General features: G+C 29.4%; 1 protein-coding gene across 1 annotated transcript; it reads left to right on the forward strand.

Annotated features, from left to right (window-relative positions):
• Nucleotides 1–9202: 9202 nt before the first annotated feature.
• On the forward strand, nucleotides 9203–14366 carry CER3 (Fatty acid hydroxylase superfamily). Its single transcript, XM_028060747.2, has 11 exons — nucleotides 9203–9543; nucleotides 9659–9888; nucleotides 10018–10250; nucleotides 10430–10649; nucleotides 11422–11549; nucleotides 11704–11960; nucleotides 12051–12158; nucleotides 12638–12844; nucleotides 13519–13629; nucleotides 13727–13900; nucleotides 13980–14366. The coding sequence occupies exons 1-11, from the start codon at nucleotides 9493–9495 to the stop codon at nucleotides 14148–14150; spliced, it is 1890 nt and encodes a 629-aa protein (XP_027916548.1). The 5' UTR covers nucleotides 9203–9492; the 3' UTR covers nucleotides 14151–14366.
• Nucleotides 14367–16934: the final 2568 nt, after the last annotated feature.

The raw sequence follows: 16934 nt of genomic DNA on the forward strand, positions 1-16934 counted from the left end.
ATAATAAATTTGAAATGAAAATATGTTGTAAAAGATTAAATAGTATTTAAATTAAATATCTTTTTATAAATGTAGTAACAAGTCACTCTCACAATAATGTGTTTAGTAGTTAGGAAATTACGCAGTGGGGGAGACATTTTAAAAGTCATCAAAAACAGGTAGTTAATTTCGTAATCATGTGATAAACTTTTGAGTCTTTCTAATCCATATTAGTTAAGGGATTAACAAATGATTGAAAATAATAAAAACAAAATACATTAAAAATATTGAAAAACACATATATCTGTGTTCCAATAAAAGAAATATTTTTAGTATAATTTGTCTATTTTTTCTTAAGGTGTGAAGCATTAAAGTTTAACATGTCTTTTTTATTAAATAATGAATTTGATAGGTGTTGTTTGCAATAAGAATAGTAAGATTATGTATTTAAGAGGGTATGTTTACTTTTTGATGTATAAGAGTGACCCACGAGTTTGTATGAAGGCACGTGGCAGTTAAACATGGTGGGAAGAAGAACCACGTCTACGATATATGTTGGGTAGACATGATGATGACCCATAACTCCCAGTCTCCCCTCTAACTTCATTATTGGGCGGTCCCAACTGAACCATGCCGTTAACTTGGACCACCGTCTTTCTTCCGGTTAATCTCCAAGTGTTCTCATTATAAACTTATCCTTCGTATAAACTACTTACTTATTTTTCAAACCTTTTATTAATGTCCCTATCTTTATTAACTCAAACATAATCTGTAAATTAAAATCAATTAGTATTTTGGTTTATATCTATAAAAATATTATTTTTATATAAAAATAACTCGTTTATTTTGTCTGTTCTGTTCACTTGACACATGGATTAGCCATGAGAAAAAGACTCACAATCGGATTGAGTAGCAGCAAGAACCTCATGTGAGAGGAACAGGTTTACTTATCAAGGAGGATATTCCAACATAGAAAGACCCAAAGACAAATCACGAACATTGATACCCCACATTAAGTAACGTCCCTAAAAATGTGTAATCTTAATCATCCAGAACTTGCTAGTTCAGAAGAGGTGGCCAAGCTGCATAAGTTGAACTCAGGGGATTTCAATACTCATACTTAATAATTTCTTTATCGATTAAAAAACATCGAAATTTATATTTTGATTAAATAATTGACAAAATAAGTTACACAGTTTAGTTATCAAAGTAATTGAAACAACTTTTTGAAAAGTATTTTATTAACTTTATTTAATTTTCCTTTTATATAGTTCAGAAAATTAAACATGTCATCTCACACACTAATATTTCGTGATGATGTGTCGAGTGGTGAATAATAGTGTCGTCCCGAGAGTCTCACGATAACGAAGAATGGAGAAAGTGAAAAAAAAATGGAATGAGTGCTAGAAAGAAGTTGGAATATGTAAAAATAAATTTTTATTTTTTAACCGATAAAACTCCCTATATTAGTTTAAATGAGAACCGTGATATATAGAAAATTTTATTTTATTTACAGGTTTATGGTTAGAAATTTAAGTGAGTTACAAGTTTTATACTGAATAAAAAATAGAAAGTTAAGTTGTATATAAAAGGAAAAACAAAACCCATGAATATTAAGTATTAAAGACTTATGTTAAAAATGAAGGAAAGTCTGTTACATAACCTAAAAAATTATCAATCTTTCCTATCTATAGTATACAAATTTTGAGTGTAGTATCAAATTTTATTTTGTTTTGGCTGTTCAACTCGAGCAAGTATGTTCTATTATGATAAGAACTAATAATAATGGGGATCAGTGGTATTAAGTATCTTATATGAATCATTTTAAATAAGATCATGTTAGAGATGATTATGAATTTTAACATCTTAGCTAAACTGACACTCCAAAATTCATTAATTATTTGTTATTTCATGAAAATTTATTAAAAATAAACAATACAAAACATGAGTGGATCACACCAAATCCATGACAAACAAATTATATCTATTATGAAAAAAAAACTAAACAAAATACATGAAGGTAAAGTATTAAACCATTTATATTGTTTTCTATGAATTAAGGTTAAATTAGCTAACTTATCGGCACAATGATTTCTTTCATGAAAAATATGAAATTTTTTGAATTGGAGATGCTTACAAATAAGCAAGCATCGACGTTATCTCCCTCTAAGAATATAGGAAACCACTTGATAAAAAAAAGCATAACATACTAAATAAGAATCACTCTTTAACCAAAACCTTTGAAAGTCCTCTCTCTAAGCATGCTCCAATGCATAAATAGTTCCCATAAATTTGAGCGTAAATAGAAATTTGTATCCCTAAAAAAACTAAAAAATTATCTGCATATTCACCTCGATTTTCTCTGAAATACCAGGACAACTCCTAATTGTACCATTAATATTTGCCTAAATCAATTAGCAGATAGAATTTGTCATATTACTTCCATAAATAAAAGTACAATAGTCTCTTTTTAGTTTAACTCATACCTCATAAATATTAATCTTCAAATGTAACCCAATATAAAAAATCTAACGTATTACTCTTATTATGATAATAAGTGAAGTGCAATTCTTACAATAAATTACAATTAAATATTATGTTAATAGTGGTTAAATTTTATAATTAAATAACTTAAATCAATAGAGATTAATAATATAAAGAAAATGTCCAAAATTTGCTTAAAAGAAATTTGTTGTCAAGTTTTGTACCAAAATGATAAGCCCATTTCCACAAACCCCTTTGGGCATGAGACAACTTTTTCTCTCAAGAAACACCTATCTAAGTGCATTACACTTGCACCAAAGGGAATGGGGTTTTGAACCTATCTGCAAATTGTGAAATTATGGTAAACCCAATTGTTCCTTTCACAAAACAATCTATGATAGATAGTTATAGAAAAAAGGACACGTTTTAGAATAAAGAATCATTCATATATCTCCAAATGTTATAGATAACAAAACCAAAGACGCTGAGGAGTAGGACAATCCTTTGAAACTCAATTTCTCCATAACTATTAAATTGTATCATCGATGAACATTCTCCCAAATTCAAAAGTGATGGTTATAAGGAAGGTGATGCGATTTTTACCGAAAATCCCATATTAATTATATATCACTACCTTACTAAATTCATTTTCTGTAAATATCTATTAAACTTAAAAATTGTCTTAATAGTTTTGATGGCAATATTATACGAACGACAACCTTTAATGTTAACAATATCATTATTACACAAAGGACAAACATTAGGCTAACAATACCATTAAGGAGAGGTTAGGAGAAAGTTGTTAAAAGGTAGACTTTGTCCATTTAGAGACTTCATTACTTCGATAGTTGTATCAACGTGACACTTTACTATATTATTATATAAAAAACTATCCATATAGAGACAATTTTGTGTTCAATACTCTTATGAGTGAAAATTCGTATAACAAAAAGTAGTAAAGATTGTGAAGGAAAATAATTTCTAATCTTGCGAGAAACTAGTGACAACACAAAAATAATATTATCGCCAAGTATTTTTATTCAACATGAAATAATAAATTAATAATAAAAAAATTACAGAAAAAGATAAAGTTGATAGAGCAAAAAAGAAGGACCAAGTTTTCGAAACCAGAACAATCAAGAAAAATATAATCATTTACAACTAAAATATATTTAGAAAATTACCATTTTTTGTCATGTTTTAATTTATAATATGTGGTTAAAATTTTAGTTTTCAAAATTTTAAATCCTGGCCCAATTCTGATAATACATTTTATTTTTTATTTATTCAATTTGAAAATTTAACATAACATGTTTATTTAAAATGTAAAAATAAATATATGAAAAATCAAAAATTGATAAAATTAATAAGTTTAGTAAAATTCGAAGATCAAATCATAAAAGAATGTAAAACATAACAACAGATTAAAAATTTAAACAATATCAAATGTACAATTTTACTTATGTTTAAAGAAGAATGAAACGAAAAACTTGTTTTGTCTGTTATTAAAAGTTTTGTAAAAGGGTTAACCACTTTTAGTGGCTAGCATTTATAAGGCGGTAGAATTCATCTTCTCAAATTCAATTTTTTGCATACAAAGATTCATACTAAGCGTGTGTTTTTGCACATAGATAGATTTGAGGAGGGTATGAAGATAAATTTGTGTGAATTTGAGTGAATGGATATGTGTATTTCTTTGTATAGATTTAGAGGGTAGAGTGAATGGATTTGAAGATGAATTTTGTGAAAGTTAACGAGTATTTTGAGTGATGTGTAGATAAAATAAAAAATTATAATATATTCAATTTGAAAATTACTAAAATATCTTTGATGGTAAAAGTATATGAAATAATTTTTTGATTAGTTAAAAATATTAAATTTTAAAAACTATTATTTAATAATTTTCATAAAAAAATAATAAAAAGATAAATTATATTAAACTATTATTATGAATTATTATACATATTAGTATATATTTTTATTATTATTAGCTTATTATATATATATATATATATATATATATATATATATATATATATATATATTTATTGACAACGAATGTTCTTTCACTCTCACACACTGTACACAACACATACCAGTACAAGTGAACTAATCGATGTTCTCTCATTCTTACACACCATAACTACATACAACGCACAGGTTAGCTAATCGGTGCTCTCTCACTTCACACACACCACAACTATACACAACACACACCAACACCGATTAGCTAATCAGTAATCTCTCACTCTCACACACTCCGCACAACACACACCATAACACTCTCGCGTCAAAGTTTAGTGGCACGTGAAGGAAAAAAGCTATAAAATCATACTTCATCCATCCAAATCTTCTCATCTCTATGAGATGGGTTAATCAACCTATTTATTAAATTAATATTTTTTCTCTCTCCCAAATCAGCTAAAAGAAACATTAGTAAACCCGCAAATCTGTTCTACCACATTCCTTTACACAATACCATCCACGCATACGAACAAAGCCTAAATCTTATTTAAAACATCTTTATTTTATACATGATAGATGACATACCATTTGTAATAACTTATACAAAAGTTAAAGTTTATCAACCTAACTAGTTATTAGAGGTTTTTACTGAAAAACATATCAAATTTAATTGATTATCATCCACACATACAAATAGGACCTAAAATCTTATTTAAATCATTTTTATTCTATAGATGATAAATAATATACCAATTTTAATAACTTATAAAAGTTAAATTTTATCAACCTAACTAATTAGTTATCGACCATTTTTACAGAAATCATATCAAGTTTAATTATGTTTTTAAATTAATCAATATTTATTGTATTGTTATATTTTAGCGAAAAATACGATACTTTAATCATAAAGAAAAACTTATGTTTTTAAATATAATTTTTTATATTAAAAACGAAAATTATGAAAAAGTAAAAACGTGTGAAATAATTGATTATCACATCATTTTAATATTCATTTTCATTAATGGTGAAGTCTCTAAATGGATAAAGTCTACCTTTTAACAACTTTCTCCAAATATATAATAAACATGTGATTTGAAAACCAACCAACTTTTTACTATTGTGCTAAAAATATAAAAAACTATCGAAATATTTTTTGTCAAAAAAAAAAGTTTACCCATGACCAACAATTACATACTTTAATCATATAGCAGTTAATTCGAAAAAAATTAATTATAATTTCTTAGTTTAGTAATTTTACAGTGAACATGAACTTATATTTAAAAAAAATATCATACATTAAATATAATTTTTATTGAATTACTACATAATTTGAAACTTTACGAAAATTAATATACTTAATCTGTTCAATAGAAAGTTTAACAAAGCTAACAAAGTTTAATAAATAGAAGGGTTGTTGATCCGATGAGTTATACTTAAATAGGTTAACTTTTCTTTTAATCATTAGATTGGATGAAAATAAAATAATCACTCTCTAATATATGGCTAGTAGAATTAATTGATTAAATATGACTAACATGTTTATTTCTCAATTTTAGTTCTAAGTTTAAATATTTGACTAGCTTATATAAATTTAACATATTTCAAGGCAGCACATGAATAAAATATAGCATAAATAGTCCTACACTTGTTTATTCATTTAAACAAAATTATCATTCGATATCTTTTGATGGTTATTCTAATATCTATTAAAGATAATGTAAATATAGTCAATAAAAGTATAAAATATATTTTATATTTTAATTTTTGACACTACATTTAATGACTATTTTGCATCTTTGAAATATGTATTCGAAGAGATTACAATTTCAATCTAATTTCTTTCAATAAAAGAATAAGAAAAAAAAAACTGAAATATTAAAATAAAATAAAGTACTGAAAGGAAAAAAAGTATTATTATTTTTGTTTTTTACAGTTTCTTAATATTATCAATTATCATATATTATTATTGTAATTAGTATCATATATCATTACTTAATTTATTGTTATTCGGTTGGTGTGTTATTTTATTATATATAATGGACTATTCATCACAATAATAAATAAGAAAAAAAAACATTATTTTATGGTATCAAATATAACACGATCTTTCCTCCTTTTGTTTTTCATCACGTATTTCATATTTTTTTTCTCCATATCTTCGTGGGTCACCATATCTTTTAAAATCTCCTTCCATCTAGTTTTTATTATCTCTAATATAAGAACCATATATTTATCATTTATAATAATATTCAATATGTAACCTGAGCACAACTCTTCAAAATTTAAGCATGGTCTAATCAAGTTCTTTACCACATTATAATGTTATAACAAGGCAAATTAAAATCTTTAACACTAACAATTAGACAAAGAAAAAAACTTTGATTTGATTCTTGATGCAACTCTCTGATGGAATTATATCACCATTTCCAATCACTTATTGTTTGTTATTCATGGTAGACAAGGTATCTCATTTCTTATAATTTTGAAAACTGGGATGAGTGTTTAAACACTACACACCCAACATCTACTTATTGTGTTTTACTTGAGGGTAATTTAACTTATTGGTTCTCAAATTTTATTGAAAAACATTATATTCTTTAAAAAATCAAATTATTAATATGGACATAATTAGAAATAATAAATAAAAAAATTGTTGTTAATAAATTACGTGTCAGTAAACATTTAATAACTTATATAACTCAATTAATTAATCCATAAATTATGTAAATAAGATTAATTTAACTTGTATTTAAAAAATAATTAAATTTTCTATTCTAACTTAACTCGCAATTAGCAGAAACGACTCGCAAATTTAATTCATTATATATATATATATATATATATATATATATATATTTATCAAATCCTATCTATAATCAACATAATAAACACATGTCAAAATGGATATTCATTTTATTTATAAATAGGTTTGGTGTGAACAAGTACCACTTTAACTACAAAAATGTAATAACTAATATGTAACTATATAGTTACTTTAATATTCATTAAGATTCAATCATGTATTTTCTTGGTACATCATTATCTATGAGATATCATTTTATCATTCTGTTATAATATATCATACATCATTTTATTAGTTTACTATTGGGGTAGTTTCACAATAAAGAAAAAGAACCTTGTGTGAACAAAATAGAAACATAGATTGAGAAGAAAGTTTAAATTTATAAAGTTATATATAATTAGTAAACAGTTTTCAATACTAATAGCAAAAAAAAAAAAAATGTAAAAGAAGAGGGTGTCTTAAATTAAATATAAGGATTTATGGTGGTGGTCTCATAATGAAAGGAGCATTTAGAGAGGCAACTCCAAACCTACCTTATCTAACATCTGAGGAGAGGTACTGTTTCGGCTGCCAACCATATAACTAAGCCATTTACTGCTACTCTGCAGATCTGTTCCATTACAATACAACACCTCAACGCGCGGGCTGTCTTGTCTTTTAAGTACATCTCAATTTTCAAACCGATATATAAAATCTCTATTTCATTTTTATTCTTTCTATAACAACAATATAATTAAAAAAAATATAATAACAATAATGTACCCTGGCTTTTTAAATATTAATATAAATTTGATGTCATTTTTTGTATTTTATATTTTTTTATCCTTTTTAATAAATTTTTATGTGGTAATAAATAATTAATAAATTTTGAAGGATTAGTATAATTAAGATGTAAAAATTTATAACGATTTTTGATAGATTTCTTATAAAAATTATTAACAATAAAGTTATTACATATTTCTTTTCCATGTCGAAATTAAGTTGTAACTTTCTATACACATGTTTGAAATAGTTAATTTTAGCGGAGAAATGTGAAAAAAAAATCCAATCTGTCCTCAAGTAGATTTGAACATATTTAAATTTGAAACCAAAATTTAGTGTATCTTTTAAGGACGATTTGGATTGGGGTTCCAATTATCTTAGTTCCTTTTTGTTTTAATATATCATTTAATTATTTTATGGAAAATTTATTAATTTTAAAATATATATTTATGAAATATAATTTACTTTATATATATTTTTTTTCTGTCTGCAATTTAATTATACGTAATGTAAATTTGACATTTGACATGTTATATATGAAGTCGGATAATATACTTTTATCTTACGTATTTTAGATATCTTGGTAAGATCAAGACTTAAATTAACTAATCCAGTCAAAATAATGAGAAACCCAACTCCGACTTATGCTCACCGTTGATCTATAAAAGAAGTTCTGGTTTCTTAGGAGGAAATAATTTATTACATCTGAGAGTGAGAGTCTGTCTAAATATTTAAATCTCTTAACAACTCGAATAACAATAAAGAATTACTAATTTAGTTAATTTAGTTTATATACGGTTAGAGTAAAATATTATAAAATAATAATATTTTGACTATTAAATTTTATTTTATAATAGGAGGTGTTATTTTTTAAATCACCTACTTAATTGAGTTTAAGGTGACCCTTTCAAAAGACAATAACAAGTAAAAAGGTATTTATGACTGAAATTGAGTTTAAGTCTTTATTCTTTCTTAACATGATATTCTTAATCGTAAGATTTTAATGAAGAGTGCGACTTGCAGGGATCTTTTTATTTTATTTTTATTTTGACGGAGCAGAAGACATTTATTGAAAAAAATTAATATCCCAGTAATGAGAAGACAGGTGGAGACTATGGTATTTTGCAGGCCTCAAGATTCAATGCATGATCCGCTACTCTTATAAATACGCGATGGAAGAGAGATTAAGTTTTCAAGTTGTGGTTAAAACTCACAGAGTCTTAGCAATTAAGAAAGGAAAGGATAAAGAAACTCTTTCCTTGCATAAAGGGATCTCTCCACCCATTGGTTCTTCCTCCTTTCTTTCTGCTGCTCTCTGCTGTTACACAGTTTTTACTCTGTTGTATTTTAACAAATACGGAACAAAAAGAAAATACAAAAGGAAGCGTATAGTGCCCACAAGAAAGAAACATTTACGTTAGGCAAAGGAAAAGGTGCAACCGTTAGCAATATAGCGTAAAAGATTTTCAAGATTCTTGATTACAATATAGTGCACTGAAATGGGGGCTCCTTTATCAACATGGCCATGGGAGAACCTTGGAATATACAAGGTACAAAAAATCTACCTATGTGATTTGCATATGTTGGTACCTTTTTCTTTCTTATATTAATTCTGACCTGGGTTATGTGTATGATCTTACTTTGTTTTTCATTGGATATACACAGTATGTATTATATGGGCCGTTTGTGGCCAAAGTCGTGTATGAATGGTTCTACAACGAGGAACACTCCTACTACAACCTCAGTTGGTGCCTTCATTTGCTCATACTAAGTGGTCTCAGAAGTCTAATTCATGTGCTTTGGGGTTCTTATAGCCACATGCTTTTTCTCACCAGAAATCGACGGATTCTTCAGCAGGGTGTTGATTTCAAGCAGATTGACAAAGAATGGGACTGGTAAAAAACTTGGAAAGGAATTTCTTTCTCTCTCCTCTCCATTTGTTCAAATAAAATTACATTATGTTGAAAATGATTTCTTATGTACCGTGTGTCTCTTGATAAATAATTTTTTTTTTTTTCAATCAGGGACAATTTCTTGATTCTTCAAACACTAGTTGCTTCCATGGCCTGCTATATGTTTCCCTTTCTTCAGCATCTTCCTATCTGGAATATAAAAGGTCTTTTCGTTACTTTGATTCTCCATGTGGGAGTCTCCGAGCCACTTTTTTATTGGGTACACAAGAAGTTCCATGGAGACTATCTATTCACCCATTATCATTCACTGCATCATTCATCACCTGTACCAGAATCTTTTACCGGTGAGAATCATATTTTCCCTTCTTTACTTTAATCCTCCTCTATAGATTCTGATTTTGGATCTATCTAATTGTTCAAAAGGAAGATTAATAGGTGTCTACCTGTTCGAACTTCACAACAATTTTTCAAACAATTTGTTAATGTTGTGTTGGTTTTTAAAACATGGTTTGTTTTCCTACAGCTGGACATGCAACACTTTTGGAGCACCTTGTTCTGACGGTAGTCATTGGAATCCCTATCCTTGGGGCTTCTGTGATGGGATATGGATCAGCAAGCTTGTTATATGTTTATGTTTTGATTTTTGACTTCCTGAGATGCTTGGGCCACGGCAATGTCGAAATCGTTCCTCATCAGTTGTTCGAGAAATTCCAATTTCTTAGATATGTGATATACACACCAACGTAAGTTAATTTAGAGCTGTTACATCCGTTAGTTATACATATATTTCTCGGTTACTGGCATCGCCTATTTAATTGTCACACTTGTCACAAGAAAACTCATTGATCTGTGTCAGACTTTTAAGAAGACATGTGAAAAGCATTTACTTGTGACCTAAATGCAATTGAAACCGTACCTGAACAGTTGTGGCACTTCATGTTCTTTATGACAAAGTTGAATGTCGGTAGAGAACGAAACAAGTGAAGGATAATGGAGCTGGAACAAAGTCGGTAGTGAAACTGTGATTTAGATAATTAGATGATAATCCTTACTTATTTTTCCTACTTTCGTAAACCTTCGAAGCAACATCAGAGTTTACCTAAAGAATAACTCGGTGCTTGTGTTCCTCTCTCTCTTTCTTTCTCCGTACACAAAACCTACCATTAAGAGAGGGCAGTGGAAAGGACCTAAAGCTAACAGTCTAGGGTTCTGTCATGTGAAGAGAGAAGTTCAAGTAAAGCAGTGGTCCACGAGAGTTGAACTTGAACAAGTTTTTGGCAATAAGTTTTGAGACTCACAGCTAAAGATGTTTGGCTGGAAACCTATTTAAATTCTGCCGCAAAGTTCATATTTAGCTTTCTTCCATGTGTTGTTGCAACTGCCGAGAGATGACCTAAGTGAGCATGCATTTCCTAAAAAGTGGTCCAGTTCAAAATACGATTCTTTTATTCACGTCCATTTCTAAGCAGTTGTGAGTGGTATGTATCATTCATTTCTTTCCATGCTATTATGCAGATATCACAGCCTACACCACTCTGACAAGGACACTAATTTTTGCCTCTTCATGCCTCTCTTTGACGCGCTTGGCGGTACCCTCAACAAAAACTCATGGCAAGCACACAAAATATTTAGTTCAGGTTCAGGTAAGCTGTGCTATGATTTGATGACTTCTTCTAGTTTTGCTTTTGTTCATTTTGACTTCAATACTTGATGGGCACTCAACATAACAAATAGCAACTTCAAAATAGCTGTATACATGTAAATTTTGTTACCATTACTTGTGAATTATGATTGCAGGAAACGGTGACAGGGTACCCCATTTTGTTTTCCTGGCTCATATTGTTGATGTGTCATCCTGTATGCATGTTCAATTCGTGCTGCGATCCTTTGCTTCATTGCCATACACAACAAGGCTCTTCTTGGTCTTTGGCTGGCCCGTTGCTTTTCTGGTTTTGCTAGCAATGTGGGTTTGGTCCAAGACCTTTTTAGTTAGTTTCTACAATCTGAGAGGAAGATTGCACCAAACGTGGGTGGTACCTCGATGTGGCTTTCAGGTGGGTCAATAAAAGTCAGAAAGCTGTACTCACTTTTCTTTTTCCACCATGAATATTTATTTATTTATTTTTCTTTATCCTCTTTTGCAGTATTTCTTGCCATTTGCTACTGACGGGATCAATAAGCAAATTGAGCTAGCTATCCTAAGGGCCGATAAAATTGGGGTTAAAGTCATTAGCCTTGCTGCATTGAATAAGGTCTGGCATAAACTTTTTTTTTTCTCTGGCTATTTGATTTGTCCAGCATAGTAAATCGAACTTGGTTAATTAATTGAATCTGGCCTTCTCTGAGCATGGTTGGTGAAGGCTTGAATGCGATAGAAGGTATTAGTACGTACATAATAATTGCTGAATAGGAATGGTGGGTCTCTTTTGTAACTTTCGAAACAAATTACACATGGCCTCCCATTTTTGGTCCAGCTATAGATCAACAAAATGAAAGTAGTAAAATTAAGAGGCTTTCTACTCCATGATCTTCCGTTCTAACTTTCCATGGATACTAACTACTTTACTTAAGTGTTGCCAAGTCCATGGTGTGTTGTATAACAGTAACCTATGCATTTAGACAAAGGTACATGACAGATAAAATATTCTGTCATACATTCAGTTTAGTATTAATTAATGGTCAGAACTTTGTTATTTGGTTTCTAACTTATATCATTACTCATTGAATGTAGAATGAATCGCTGAACGGGGGTGGAAAGCTTTTTGTGGACAAGCACCCCAACCTCAGGGTTCGAGTTGTTCATGGGAACACGTTAACCGCTGCTGTCATACTCAATGAAATCCCTCAAGATGTGAAAGAGGTGTTCCTAACAGGAGCTACTTCCAAGCTTGGAAGAGCAATTGCTCTCTACCTTTGCCAAAAGAAAGTCAAAGTTCTGGTAAATTTCCTCTGAGTCCCCATTTTTTGCTTAGAGAAAGCATTCAAAAGTATGTGATTCAACAGTAACGGATGGAAAAAGATGAAGCGGAATTGTGGTGCAGTGAAAATAGATCCTTTCATTGTTTGATTGATTCCAGGGTAGGGTACGCAAGGGGACTAATAGGTTAAGCCGAAAATGGCCCAATAGGAAGAAAATTGAATGATGGAAGGACAATCTTGAATATGAATAGAATATGAAATTATTAGTATAGTATTTATAATGTTAAATTAGTTCTATTTTAAGTTTTGTAAAGTAAGATAAGGACTTGTAGGGTCATTATTAAATTCTTGTCATATATTAGCATCTATTAGGTTCTTTAAGTATATCTCCCTCTTACTTTTTCCTTTCGAATGAAAGTTCAGAATTCTTATTTAATGGTGGATTTATAGCTCATAGCTTCCTATCAATTATGCATATAGATGCTGTGAAAATGAAATTGGTGTTCCGAGAAATGGAAACCTTTTCGCAGTTTGATTAGAGGGTGAGGGTAGGCACGGGGACCCTTTCAATCAATTATGCACATAAATTAATGAGACATCACGAACTCTGTTATTATTTATTTATTTTTACACAGATGGTAATTCAAGTAATGGTGATAACAGTGGTTAATTCTGATGATTCTTGATTTGCAGATGTTAACTCTTTCAACAGATAGATTTCAGAGGATCCAAAAGGAAGCACCTCTTGAATATCAGAGCTATCTGGTCCAAGTGACAAAATACCAAGCTGCGCAAAACTGCAAGGTACAACCATGAAAATATTTTGGTGCTGACAAATCAACGTGGTTTGATTTTGGTGTGACATAGGAAATTGACATGGTGCTTACTTGTCTTTATGCAGACCTGGATCGTTGGTAAGTGGATAACGCCAAGAGAGCAATACTGGGCCCCACGTGGAACCCATTTTCATCAATTTGTTGTCCCACCAATTTTATCATTCAGAAGAGATTGCACTTATGGTGATCTAGCTGCCATGAGATTGCCAGAAGACGTGGAAGGACTTGGTTGCTGTGAGGTCAGTGTTACCAACTCTACCACTATCTCTCTCATTTCCTTCATTTTCTTTCAACTCATATAGATGAATATGCATGCAGTACACAATGGATAGAGGAGTGGTTCATGCTTGCCATGCGGGGGGAGTGGTACATAGCCTTGAAGGTTGGTCTCATCATGAAGTTGGGGCCATAGATGTTAACAGAATTGATCTTGTGTGGGAAGCAGCACTCAAACATGGCCTAAGACCAGTGTCAACATTCACACAGTAAAACAAAATTAAAACTCTTCAGTCAAAAAGTGTTTTTCTCAACTTGTTTTCTTCTTGTTTTGTTGTATTATTTGCACATTACACTCGTCATAACTGTGCTTATATTCTTTGAACTCGCTGTATAACACTTCTGATGTTTCTTCGATGTTAAAATCATCCCATCACATTCAGTGATTAATTCATAGCCGAAAAGCAAGCTCGCAAGTTGCCGTTCTCATTTTTTTTTTTCTTTTTACAAATTCATTGCTTTGTTATTTTAAAGATTTCCTTTTGTACTAGTTAGTGCATTTGTTATCACCGAAAAGAAAATTAACGAGTGGCCAAAGAACAAGAAAAGTAAAATTTTATTGAAGGAAAATATTTGTTCCATTGTTTTCAAAACATGGGAACGTTGATCCATGTAAGGGAAAAATTGATACAAGTTAAGTTTGTCGTTGTGTGACCGCGTTTTGATCTTGAATTTCATGCAAATTCAAACTTAATTTGATTAAAACCTAAAATATATGACACAAAATTGCCTCAATCACATTTTTTTAATATATTAATATTATTATATATGATTAAATTTTATAATAGAAAATATAAAAGTGAAATTGTGACGTGTATAAATAAATTAATAATAAGAATAAACGAAGATTATAAAAAATCACTCTCATCATTTTTATTTTCTCTTCCCTCTCTCACTCTCTCTCAACCCATTCTTTCTCTTTTGTTCTTTTAATTTCTTCCTCGTTTTTTTATTCTTTCTCTTTTCTTTTTCGATTTCTTCCTTGTTTTTTATCCTTTTCAAAATTTAATTGCTTCATGTGAATATCGAAAAGCTAAAGAGTATTTTAAATTTATAAGATTTCAAAACAAAGTAAATTTCTATTTACTTTATAAAATCACTATTCTTTAGTTTTTATGTTATTTTAGTCATCAATATTAGTGAAAACGTTTCTCATCTTATTCCACCACATACTTAAATTATTGTCTTATTTGAATACTTTGCACTAAGTATCTAATTAGGAATAACTCAATCTATTAAATTGTGGAAATTAGTAAGAATTTAAAATACTACTATTAAAATTCTATTGCGATGATGAATATGTTGTGATATTGAACTGAGCTTGTGTAGGTGACTGTTTGTGTTGATTTTAGCAAGTTGAATTGCATAATTTGAGTAAATTGATCTATGAGATATTAACATTGTCAAATTATCTTAGCAGGTTTTACATTAAACCAAATCTATCTATTTTTATACATGAAAAAAGTAGTTATGTATGTTTGATTTAACTTGTAGACAGACATGGGATTGTATAGATGTGGTCATATGAATATGATGCATCAAATTTGTCAATTAGTACTACCCAAGTGAATTTTGAATTGAAATAGACTTACTTTGATACAAGAAAAAAGTAGAATGATATTGAACCAGACATTGGAGGACGGTAAATATATATATATATTATTATTAATCATGTAGTAAAGAAATTGGTAGTATAATATATGCTAATTTGGATCATTACATAAATTAATATGTTTTGTAATATACCTTTTAAAATAAATTTTGTTATACTATAATATTATGTTATACAAAATATTATCCATGAAATAATTGCTTTATTAAAACAAATTTGTAAGAGAAATATAGTCAAGAAAATATTAGGAATTATATTGGTTAGGATAATTTAAAATACAATTTAATCTCATTTTTTAAAAATATATGAGATCAGAAGTTATAACATATAAGTTGGGTCACACTTGTTATTCCAAATAAAGTCATATGGCTATGAATCAACTATATTATATCTTAAAGTTTATCAATCATTTATTATCACATGAAGACAATAGTGTTTTTAAATCTCTTTGATACTTAAACTTGCTTCCAAAACACAAATATTAGAATGGAAGATAATGATGAATAAGGTGCCAATTAAGATAAAGTTAGTAAGCAAAGACATACATTTAAGTAATAACCTATGGAGTTATAGAATTTAGGTAACAGAGAGAAGAAAACTGAATGGCAGTGTATATTCACATCATCAACAAAAGGCTGACCAAAACAGCTTTTATACAGCAACTGGTGTAACAGAACTGACAAAGAAAAAAGGTTCTGTCAGTTACAACAAACTAACAGAACTAAAACAGTGTAAAAGACTTTTGACTTATTCTCTAACAGGAGTTGTGTGCAGAAATTGAAGAGAGTGTCAAACATCTCTTCTTTGATCGTAAAAGAACCAAAACAGTGTGAGATATGTGTGATCGGTGGGTTAGTGTAAATGGAAAACAAAGTAAAAGTTGGAAAGGAATGCGGTTGACCATTATTTGGGAAATCTGAAATAAAAACGAGGTTATTTTAAGGAAAGGAAAGTAGACCCAGAAGAAATCTTTTGTATGGCATAAGTGAGTGCATGAACTTGGATGAAACATAAATTACCAAATGTAACATTTTTATATAGTGACCGATACCAATGTCCAATTCAAAACTTAAAATCATTGTGATTCTATCGAGAAATTACTACTCAAGGACAAACACACACTTGGTTTAAAAGTAGGAAAATGAAGACTTATTTTGTAGGAAATGAGTGTTAAGGGAAGAGTTGAGGAAGATATGTTATGTTTTTGTGGGGATGAGAATGCAGTGGAACACAACTGTTCTATCTATTTGAAATAGACAACATGACAATACAACTCTTATACTGCAAGAATGGAACTGGGTGACAAAAAGCATATGGAGGGATGGTGGACAATGTTGCAATTGGTGAAACATGGGTAAAGAGTCACTAGGAGAATGTCATTATGC

This window comes from Vigna unguiculata, chromosome 3 (genome assembly GCF_037176805.1).
Source record: "Vigna unguiculata cultivar grain cowpea cultivar isolate G323 ecotype 2 chromosome 3, ASM3717680v1, whole genome shotgun sequence".
In the NCBI taxonomy this organism is placed as follows: Eukaryota; Viridiplantae; Streptophyta; class Magnoliopsida; order Fabales; family Fabaceae; genus Vigna; species Vigna unguiculata.